This window comes from Mus pahari, chromosome 14 (genome assembly GCF_900095145.1).
Source record: "Mus pahari chromosome 14, PAHARI_EIJ_v1.1, whole genome shotgun sequence".
Lineage (NCBI taxonomy): Eukaryota > Metazoa > Chordata > Mammalia > Rodentia > Muridae > Mus > Mus pahari.
Window position 1 is genome coordinate 55305443 of NC_034603.1, and position 11953 is coordinate 55317395.

Consider the following 11953-nt stretch of genomic DNA (forward strand, 5'->3'; position numbering starts at 1 on the left):
AAAAAAAAAAAGAGCTAAACATTTGTTCTAGTGAGATAGTTGAGCAGGTAAAGCCCCATGCAGTCTTGATGACCTCTGAAGTGGACCCCAGAACTCGTGCAAAGGTGGAGGGAGAGAGTCAACTCCACAGAGTTGTCCTTTGACCTTCACACCTGTCCCCCCCCCCGTTCCACTCCACCTCTCTCTCTCGCCTCTCCTCTTCTCTCTCTCTTGCCCCCCTCTTTCTCACACACACAGAATTATACATTTAAAAATTCAAACAAATTTACTTCAGAGCTAAACATGATAGACTATGCTTGTAATCCCACCTAGAAAGTTTAAGCAGGAGTTTCAGAAGTTATTGGCTAGCCTGGGCTAAAAACGAGACACCTACCCCCTTTTCGAAGAAAAAAAGTTTAGAATTTCTCTCTCCCAGGTTAGTTATTAACTATAAAACTCTGAGACCATCTTAAACCTATATAGAAAAATATCAGTGGGAAACTTAATGCTTTCAGAGATATTATATTACAGCAAGCCTACTATTGCAATTATCCACAGGGGGGTCCTGATATATCTGATTGACCTGAAGCTCACTCTACAGGCCAGGCTAACCCCCAGTTAACAACATCCTCCTCATTCAGTTCTGGGACTACTAATATTACAGTTGGGAGCCACTATGCTTGGCTAATTATCCACATTTTACACATGCCCAAACAGGTTCATCTATATATGAAATTAAAACACAGAACTTTATCATAATCATTTAAAATGTATACATTTCAACAAAGTTGAACGTTCACATTGTTGTTCATGAATAGAATTTTGAAAATTTCTACTAGTTCAACAATGGAATGCCCGACCGTGGGGCTGGGGGGGGATGGGTCAGGTTAAGATCACTGACTGCTCTTCCAGAGTTTGACTCTTAGCATTCACATGTGGCTTACAAACATCTGTAACTGCAGCTCTACAGGATCTTACACCCTCTTCTGGCCTCTCACACACATGGTATACAAACATACATGCAGACAAAACATCCATATATATCAAATACAATTTTAAAAAGAAATGTCAAATATAATTTTGTAAATTTAAATATTACAGTATTCAAATATCACATATGAAGATTTATAAAGAGCTATATTGCATGAATGTAGTAATTAGCTAAATTTAATCTTTTTACCTATACTGGTTTTATTAGACATATTTAACTTTTAAGAAAAGATTTATCTTCTGTGTATGGGTGTTTTGTCTGCAGTGCCTGTGGAGGCCAGACAAGGGTGTTTGATTCACTGGAACTGGAGTTGGAGATGGTTGTGAGCCACCATGTAGATGCTGGAAACCAGACCTCAGCCCCCTGGACAAACGGGCAGCCAGTGCTCTTAACCACTGAGCCATCACTCCAGCTCCAAGCATAGATTTAACGCTTGGCTATATGCAGACTAACTTACAGTCTTACACTAGAAGAATAGGTTTGACCCAAAGAATAAGAGGGAAATAACAGATTCCAGACTTCTGACAGCAACCTGATTTGAGAGATCCATACAGGTGCAGTTTAGGCAGAACTACTGAACTTAGTAAGAACTGAACAAAAGCTATGCAGAAGTCTTTCCATCGTGGCAGACATAAGCAACAAGTACTCAGTATAAGATCTATCAGTTCTGGCTTTGTGCCATTTGTAGACACTGAAACATGGAAAGAATAGAGATCTATTTGAATTTGTAACTGCAAGAGTTTGCGCCGTTCTTTTGTCTTTTGGGTGTCTTTGTTTTCTGTTTCATCCCTCATACTACCGTCAGTGTGCTATTGCTTACAGAATCCGCTTAGACACATTTGGGTGGCCCTGATTTATCTATCTCCGGTGGGGGGAAAAGGACTGATTGAACTGCATGCAGTTGGGCTGTCGCTCACTAGGGGGAGTAAAAGAGCAAGAGACAGAAAGAGCCGGGGGAAGACTTTTGGTTAAGTTAGTGCGTGCAACAAGAGGAGGAGGGGCCGGCTTGCGTGTAGCGGCTCCACCCTCACTTTGTCAGCAGGTAGAGAGCGTGATTGCAGTCCCAGGGGAAGAAGTCAGAGCTGGTACACCAATTACAAACCACAGGTTTCCTGCGTTAGGGAGCTGATCCTGAATTGTCTTTCTTGAAAGGAAGCACTTCAACTCTGCCTCCTTCTGAACTTCCAAGTCCATCCACGATTCAGGGATACTGCCTTCTCCCTCTGGGATCTTCTGTGATTTGGGTAGTGAATGTTCTATTTGCTACTTCGTTTCTCATCTCTTCCAAGAGCTGACCATTTAATATTTTGTACAGAGGCGGAGGGAAAAAGACTTTTGTTAGATTTTTAGAGGTGATTTTGGATCTTCTTTAAATATTTCCAGAGTTCTTGAGGAGGACAGTAGCTCTCGTCCTGGAATAAGGTTTTGCCTGACCTGCGTGGATTACTTTTTCGGGCTTCGGAATTTCTCTCGGCACCTACCTGTAGTGCGAGCACTTGGTCTGAAAGCAGAGTGAGAAGGTGGAAGCGTGAGCCGTACTGGGTTAAGCAGCTCAGGTCTTTTTTAAAAGCAGGATTTATAAAAGCATAATTGAATTTGTTTCACCCCCGTGGACTCCAGTGGGCCCGACAGCACAACAGGTTTGCAGATTTCTTTTGAAATTCTTTCTTGTTTTCTCCCTCCCTCTGTCTCAGCAAAACGTAAAGAATCTATAGAACAGGTTTGCATTCAGTCGCTTGGCTTTTCAGCACTTACTCTGAAGACTCTATAGGATTTTTAAACGACTTCAAAACACAGCATACTTTGTGGGTGAAGTGTATTTATAGTTACTTAAGGGTGCGTATTTTAAAATCTGATGTTTAAAGAGTCCAAAGTTTCCTAGGAGCATAGAAACACCCCAGGTCTCCCCAGCCTGATTTTTTTCAGGGTGCTCAACTTAAAGCCTCTCTACTCCCCCTATCTTTTATTCTCCGCCCCCTCAAGGAATTTGAAAACTTAGGAATAGTCCTTTGTTTTTCTTCTGAATCTAGATTACAGATTGTAAAGTCTGGATGTGTTTCCACAGCATTCTGAGGAAAGTCAAAGCGCTTGATATTCTCAGACTGGAGAATAAACTCTGGGATCCCTAAGCGAGAAAGGAAAGTGGAAACTGAAATATGAATTTTAGCTGGGAAAATAATTGCAAAGCTAAACTTTTCAAGTATCTCAAAAGGGAAGTTGGAAGAGATTTTGATACTCAGATTAATTCTGTCATATGTCAAAGATACATGAATTTGTGCCTAATTTTACAGGCACTTTTGGTGGAACACACACGAAAATAATATATTGTAGTTCTTAAAAAGTATATAAATTCAGTAGGCCTAGAACTCTGGACTATGCCGAAACACAATCTAGCATGGACATTTTAATGAGTACATGCTGTAGCATCTTTAGACATCCCTCCAGGTGGGACCTGATTAATTTCTACTCTTCCCCTATTAAAAAGAAAACCTCCTCATGGACTTTAGCCATTTACGGTTGACATTTTTTTCTGGCTTAAAAAGGGCAGCATGTCTTCGCGTTCTGAGCTGAAGTTCCTCCCTCACCTCCGATGCGCTGCTTTAACCGTTTACTGACCTTGTTTAGTTCATCGGCCTTGGGTTTAGTACCTCAGAAATCTGATACATATGGAAGACCAGCAGCAAGTGATCTGACATAATACCAATCCATGTTTGTATCTAAAGCACATTTGGAAATTCCAAAGAGAAGAGGTGGTGTTTCTGTATTGGCAGTGACAATGGGAGAAAAGGACATACCTGCCCCAGAGGTGGGCTGAAAAGGCCATCTTCTCCTGCCAGTCAGGAATACCAAACACCTGTGCTTGGGAATCTGCTTTAGAAAAAGGAAGGACCAGAATCTGTCTTGGCTCTCTGAAACGGAGGACTAGCATCTTTCCCCTTCGTTTTCTGCACTGAGGACCTGCCTTTGGGATGAGCTAGTAGTAGAAGCAGTATGCATGGCCGAAGAGCATTGATGCAGCTGGTAGCATGAGTGGTGGCCACCAGCTGCAGCTGGCTGTCCTCTGGCCCTGGCTGCTGATGGCGACCTTGCACGCAGGCTTCGGACACACAGGACTGGTGCTGGCGGCAGCAGTGGAGTCTGAAAGATCAGCAGAACAGAAAGCTATTATCAGAGTGATCCCCTTGAAAATGGACCCCACAGGAAAACTGAACCTCACTTTGGAAGGCGTGTTTGCTGGTGTTGCAGAAGTGACTCCAGCAGAAGGGAAGCTAATGCAGGCAAGTATAATGCTATTCTGTTTTACCTTCTGTCTACCTGAAAGATGCCGTTCTTCTTTAGTTTGGCAAAGTAAAAACCCACGCAAGGACTTCCATTGCTTAGTGTTGTATTTATTCCCGTTTTGTGAAGACATTGCTTTATTGGTAGTGTAAGGCATATTCTTATTTTATATTTGAATATATATATGTATTTATATCTACATATATATGTATTCTGTATTTTAGAAGGTAATTTGCTTATTTTTAACTTATGTTGCATTATCTCTTGGGTTATACATAATAAAAGTTTTCTTTACAAATGTATTTGGAGCACTATTTTGATAGATGAAAATATAAATACTTATTTAATTGACTTGAGGAACATAGCTTACATCCTGTTAAATTGTAAATGTTCATTTTAATGATTGAGGCACCCTGAAATTCTAGACTGCCCCTGAAGCATATTTGATTACCGTGTCACTTTTAAAATTCAGTCAAGCTTGAATGCTATGGCTGGCTTCCTACCACGTGTGGCTCCCTGTTGCTAATCTGCAAATGGAGAGGACTAGGTCACAAAATGGACCCGGCGTCTGCACCAGGCCCTGCTCCTTCTGGTCCAGTTTTTAAATGTACAGTTCAAAACTATAAAAGTTTGTTTGACTTTTTCTTTTTTACTCTCAGAGTTTTTCCTGACACAATTTCTTAGGCTTCAGGCTGTAATTTATTCACTATCTACCTTTTCTTATATGTTGAATTTATTAACTTACAAGGGCCATAGTCTTCCTTAAGGCCAATTGCTCATTTCTATGGTGAAGACAGAACTTGGTGAGCTGTGGATTTGTTTGTTTGTTTGTTTGTTTGTTTTTTAATGGGCAATCTACTGTCTAACTTCATTAAAAGATGTAGCTTGCTTATTTGGTAAAATAACACTTCTTGCTGCAGTTATTGGAGGTAGGTTTAAATATAATCAGCCTTAGGAGCCAAAATCAGTTTTTTATTTTGTGATATGTATAGAGTATGAATTTTAGTTCATGGTTATATAAATTAAAATTTTTTGATATTTACAGAAAGAACTTGAAATAAATTATTTCTCAAAAATAAATATTTTAACTAGATGTTGTGCCCCGTGCCTTTAATCCCAGCACCCAGGAGGCAGAGGCAGATGGATCTCATTGAGCCTAAGCCCACCCTGGCCTATACAACAAGTTCCAGGACACCCAGGGAGACATAAAGAGACCATATTTTTTTTAAAAAAAGACATTTTTATATAAGGTTTAGTGGTTCTGCATTTCACTTCTTTGCTGGTATTTCAAAACTGTGATAGATAAAGAGGATAAAGAATTGAGACAGAAAGTTCTGCTGGTTGGAAAGACAGACTGCAAAATTGTCAGGAGATTTATCGTCTAAGTTGGCTCTAGGCTGGAGTTAGGAGGACTTAAAGCTGGAATAGTATCTCACTGGTAACGGAGGGGTGGCCTTGCATCCCTAATAGCCTGAAGCCTGAGGTACCTGCCTTGTGAATTTTAGCAAAGAGTTTTACTGGTAAGCCCTCTGTGCAGTCCGAGGAGTCACACTAAGTAAGCCCTGTGCCTGCCTCGGCCCCCATGAAAGCTGGTTCAGTGACTCAGTGATCTGCTCCGTGCGTGATCCAGCGTCCTCTTTCTATTCACGTTGGCTGGCTTCTCTTATGGTGAAACTCTTTCCTAAAAATGTCTGTATTTTCATAAAGGAAGGAACCTGTCAATCAATTTTTAATCCACAGCAGTTAACTAAATTTTCTTAATCACTCCTGAAGACAACCTTTTAAAATAAACCTTGTTTCATTCTTTGATTCACTTTTTCAAAGAGCTCTGGTGTTTGGGATAGTGCTTTGTGTGTCTCGAATCCATGCCGTTTGTTCTTTATCAGATTACACTGAAGTCGGTTTCCTCCTGAGATTGCCTAACCAAGCCTTCCATTCGAAGTTCTGCTTCTGTCTCTATGTCTGAAGTTTAGCTATCCTGGTAGATAGCTGTATTGTACAATACCACAAATGAATAATTCCTTGTATCCTGTTTATGAATGAATTCTTATTAAGATTAGTTGTCTCGAAAGAATCAGTTGGGTCTTGTAAAACTGAAGTACTGTATATGGGAATGTTTATATAAAACAGTGGTTACAAAAAGAATAACCTTGTCACTCTGAACATTAGACATTTCTTTATACTGTCCCAAATTAATTCAGGATTTATCCACTTTCATGAAAACCAAATTAATTGGATTTCATTTGTATCACACACTTAATTTTCCTTAGAAGAAGGGGGCAGACTGTGACAATGTAACCATCCTGTGACAATGTTGCCATCATCCCCTGACATTGTAGCCATTCTGTGACAATGTGACATCCCCCTTTTGTTTAATAAGGAAATAGAGCATGTAACTATCTTTAACATTATTTTCTTTTTCTCCACTTTTTCTGATGGTTCTGGTTTTCATACTCAAGCATTGGAAAGCCGAGCAGTGAGGAATTTGTGTCTAGATTCTTAGTCCTCACCTTCTATGTTTAGATTTCTCCTTGTTAGCAGTAATATCTAGGCTTGTTTCTTTGCTCTCTCTGTCTCCCTGTCTATGTCTGCCTGTCTGTGTACATGTTCCTGTTTGTGTTCGTGTGTGTGCATGTGCGTGCGTGCGTGTGTGCGTGCGTGTGCGTGTGTGTGCTGCACACTGGAAGAAACGGAAGAGGAGCTGTCCTTGCTGCTGTAGCCTGCTACTTCTCAAGTCTTCTCTTTTCCTCAGAATTTCCCATCTTAGCCCTGCACAGTTATATTTCAGCTTTGCCCCTACGTTTTTCTATGAGCTACTGTGTCTTCCCAATCTTGCTGCATGTTTGCCATCCTCTTTGAAATGTCCAACTCTCAGGTTCCCCCTCCATTTGCCAAGCCTTTCTTTCTTCCTTGTCTCTAGTTCCTTCTGCTTCCCCGCCCCCTTTTGTCTTCCACTCCGTTTGGTTTGTACACTTAGAATAACTTACCACTGCTCTTCTGATCTGTAAAGAAACAGACAACCCAGAAAGGACAGGCCAAAGAGACTCTTGAGACCTCCTAATATTTGGTGGTGACTTACAAAGTATTCGTACATGGTAGTGATTACAATATATATATTTGAGCATATTCTTCATTTCCTGGCTCCCCCATTGCTGATGAAACATATCCTAGAACTGAGCACTGTCTGATGTCCAATTTTCTGTCTTGCTTATATTTATATTTATATTTATATTTATATTTATTTCTGTTATTACTACCTAGTGATGTTATTGGTGTTGCATCTATACACGATTGTAGTCATATTCTCTCTTAAGTATTAGTTAGAAGGACTCCAAGTTTTCTTCAAGCAAAAGAACACAAGGATCTTAGCACAGGAACAGTCACCAGCTCCTTGGCTATCACATTCTTCCTGCTCAGCTGGTTGCCCTGGATTTTCTTAGACTCCAGGATAAAGTTATGACCAAGATTAGAATGCACTACCTGGAGGTGGCAGACTGCAGTGGGAGCGGGGCTAATTTCACAGTGTGAAACTGGCTGCAGTGATAGGGAGAAAGCGCCTCCTGGACAAACCCTTTGCCAGTGTCTCCACTTGCCTCCAATCCACCTACTTATCAGCATGCACATTATGCTATCTGAATTTTCACTTTATTTGTATTGAGCACCTGAAACTTTTAATTGAAGGTTTTGGCCAGTGTTAGACAATCTTCTGTTGCAAGCTGTAGACCTAAAGAATTAACTAATCCCAAGTGGCTGTCCCATTGGAACAAAATAGCTTTTACCTTGGAGGGTGTCTAGGACATTGAGGGATTTAAATATGATAGCTACCAAATAGATACTGCACATTTTACATGTATTAGCTCATTGAAATATCATGATAGCTTTATGAGAGACAGTATTCTATATACATTTATTTCTCACATTTTACAGAAAAGGAAACGGAGGACTTAATGTCTCTAAGGTAATAAATAACTAGCATTAGTGATCATTGGTGTAGCTGGAGCTTTGTAGAGCCATGCTTCTCCAGCTCTGAAATCCTGTATGTGGCACGGTGGAGAGGGTACCAGAGTGCCACTCTCAGAGGCTCATCCTGGACACACAGTATTCTATCCCCTTTAATAACGGATGAATTTCTATTTTTTTTCTCGTTTTAAGTTTCATTGCAGAAATGAGTAAATCAGAATGTTTATCTAGGATCTCTGTTGCAGTTTTAAAATGTGATGACTACTAACCCAGGGACGCAAAGAATACATTTTAAAATAACATGCATTTAATTGACATTGCTTAAGTGAGTTCCTTAGATGCTGATGTCAGAGTAGATTTTATGATATTTTTGCTTTGCTGCCGGCCTTTAAAAGAACTACAGAGTAAATATTCAAGGTACAGTCAACACTCAGTTATTTATGCTAATGAAGATACAGAAAATATAATTAATAATTGGCTTTGGAATGTATTCAGAAATGCACTATCAGATACTAAGCCTGCCCAGGGCTTCTAGATCTGATTTTTGTTATGAATCTGGTATCTGGATGAAAGGAGAAGCTGCAGAATATTTTTAAAACCTTTTTATTTTTGCATATGGGTGTCTTGCCTGCATGTACCTCTTGTATACCTAGAACCACCTAGAACCTGAAGAGGCCAGAAAATGGCATTGGATCCCCTGGAACTGGAATTATAGACAATTGTGAGCTGCCATGTGGCTGCAGGGAATTGAACGCGGGTCTTCTGGAAGAGCAGCCAGTGCTCTTAACTGCTGAGCCATCTCTCCAGTTCAAGCTGCAAGATATTGTTAATGGTGCTTTTCAGGTCAAAAGGGAATCTCTTGATGAGTGTGATGTCACAGGTCTATTATTCCAGAAGTCAGGAGACTAAAGGCAGTAGAATTATGAATTAGAAGTGAACTTGGACTCCACAGTGGAGTCAAGGCCAGCCTGGGCCATTTGTTTCTATTTAACAAAGAAACAAAATAAAATAAAATCAACAAAAAGATGTGTCCTTTGTAATTTATATAAAGTAGATGTGTGTGTGTTCTGTATTTCATATAGAAATGAAAAAGTTTAAGTTCAAATTCATAGATATTTTTCACTAATAATAAGTGAATTGTGTTTCAATTCTTGCCCCATCATCTCTGCAGTGCCCTTCAGCAGGTTGTATGGGCAGGCATTTTCCTAGTTTATACTAATGCGTGTGGAGATCATTTTCTTTTTTTTCTTTTGGTTTTTTTGAGACAGGGTTTCTCTGTGTAGCTCTGGCTGTCCTGGAACTTACTCTGTAGACCAGGCTGACCTCGAACTCAGAAATCCACCTGCCTCTGCCTCCCAAGTGCTGGGATTAAAGTGTGTGCCACCATTGCCCAGTTCATTTTCTTTAACAATTACTCAGTTTACTTTTCATGCAAGATTAAAAGTATTTCTAGAGAGCAAGGTGGTGTAGTTGGGGGCTTTAATCCCAGTCCTCAGGAGGCAGAGGCAGGTGGATCTCTGATTTTGAGGCCAGTCTGGTCTACAGAGTGAGTTCCAGGACAGCCAGGGTTATACAGAGAAACCTTGTCTACACACACACACACACACACACACTCATACATACACACATACATACACATATACACATATGTGCATACATATATGCATACACAGATACATGCATATGTATACATAAATACACATATACATAATGCATACACACATACATGATTTCACTTATTTTTAAAGAAGTTCTTTGCATTTTGAAAAGAGTGTTTTGGCCCTCTGTGGGCTTTGGTTTTCTTCCCTTCGGTTGGTAAATACAACAGAGGGAAACATAAATGAACACTGTATTATCGTTACAGTATTGGCATCAAGAAATGGTGGCAAGGTATTATAGAGAAGAATGTGAGAATGTGATCCATTTAATTTACATAGTAATTTTCTCCCAAGAGGCTGTTGATTCGCAAATTCTTGCCACCCAGATAAGAAAAGGTAACATTTTACCAAAAATATACTGAGGGCAAGGAGCCAAGAACAGAGTTGCACAGAGGCAGAGCCACTGTGTTTTATAAGACATAGAAGAGAAATCTAGAGGCTGGAGAGAAGGCTCAAAGGTTAGGAGCACTTGCTCAGGACCCTGGTTCAGTTCCTAGCACCCATATGGCAGCTCATAGCTGTCTGTAATCCTGATTCCAGATCTGACATCTTCTGGCTTCTGCAGGCATCAAGTATACATGTGATGCACAGACATACATGCAGGGGAAACACACATACACATGAAGTAGTCATTTAAAAACCTTTAAAAAATAGAAGTAAGAGTCTATTTTTATTGGATTGTTTGACTGAGACAGGGTGGCCCTGTGTAGACCAGGCTGATCCGAATTCACTATGTAGACTTGACTGGCCATAAACTCAGAGCTCTGCTAGCTCCTGCCTCTTGGGTGTTGTGAGTAAGGGTGTGAGAAATCTATTTTTTAAGGTATCTGAGGATGCAGGCTTCCATAGGTCAGTTGCATTATCGTGAAGAGCTAAAATATTGTTAATGGCCAAGATAGTTCCTACTTGGATATATATGTTGCTCAGTGTGATAAATTCATCAAAAAAACAAAAACAAAAAAAAAACTGTTGATGAATCAGCTTCACAACTTCATCTTCTGCCCTGATCTTGCTGTTCTTTTGAGAATTGCTGGAGTAAAAGCCGAGGTCTGTACAGTGACCTGTGTGAGCCTTAATGACCTGACCCTGCTCCCTTCCTCTCTCTCCTCCCCATCCCTTCAGTTAGACCATGTGTGTACTACCCCACCTATACCCAGGCACTTTATTCCCTTAGTCCCCCGAATGCCATCCCTGGTGTCAAACCAGCCTTGATGAGGCCTTCCTCCACCACTGTTCATTCATAGGCCTCCTTGTTTGCTCCATGACCCATATTCCCTGCCATGATTTAGTTTTCTTTTCCAAATCATTGTCTCTAACAACATTTTATTTTTTCTAGTTGCCTGTCTCCTCTTTGTAAACTGTGAATGCTATGAAAACTGATTTTTCCCCCACTTTTGTTAAAGGCCATAATATCTCTAGAAATAGTGCCATATTATATTAGGTAGAGCCTTGGCAATCGGTGTTTGTTAGTGAACATAACTCTTGGAGAAAGTTATCATATTTTAATGGCCAACAATTCATGACTAGCTCTCATGAATTGTTTCATGATGTGTTCCTTTATTCAACATTTTTACTATATTTGTTTCTTAATTGATGGATGCTGGAGATGGATTCCAACCACGCTCACTAGGCAAGCACTCTTTCACTAATCTACATTTCTGGCCCTACTTAGCACTTCTTTGTCTGTGTGTTTGTTTACCTATTTGGTTATGAGTGGTTTTGGTTTTGAGACAGGGTCTTACTGTATAGCTATGGTGAGCCTGGAGTTTCCTGTATATAGCAAGCGGGCCTGGAACTTGTTGCTATCATCCTACCTCTACTTCCCAAGAGCTAGTATTACGAAACCCAGCTCCTGACTCAGCATTTATTTCATAGATAGTTCAACCTTTGCTTCTTAGGAAATTCTGGTTTTCTAAGGAGTATTGGGTACTGAGTTTAAGCCCTTGATTACAGAGCATTAACATATATCCAAACTTCACCTTCTTAGTTCTTTTTTTTTTTTTTTTTTTTTTTTTTTGAGACAGGGTTTCTCTGTTTAGCCCTGGCTGTCCTGGAACTCACTTTGTAGACCAGGCTGGCCTCAAAC

General features: G+C 40.2%; 1 protein-coding gene across 1 annotated transcript in view; it reads left to right on the forward strand.

Annotated features, from left to right (window-relative positions):
- Positions 1–2047: 2047 nt before the first annotated feature.
- The window catches only part of Rnf43 (ring finger protein 43), a 72279-nt gene continuing 62373 nt past the window's right edge, over positions 2048–11953 (forward strand). The window contains exons 1-2 of the mRNA XM_021213504.2: positions 2048–2610; positions 3514–4248. Of these exons, the coding sequence (XP_021069163.1) occupies positions 3997–4248 (252 nt within the window). The 5' untranslated portion in view covers positions 2048–2610; positions 3514–3996. The remainder of the gene's footprint in view (positions 2611–3513; positions 4249–11953) is intronic.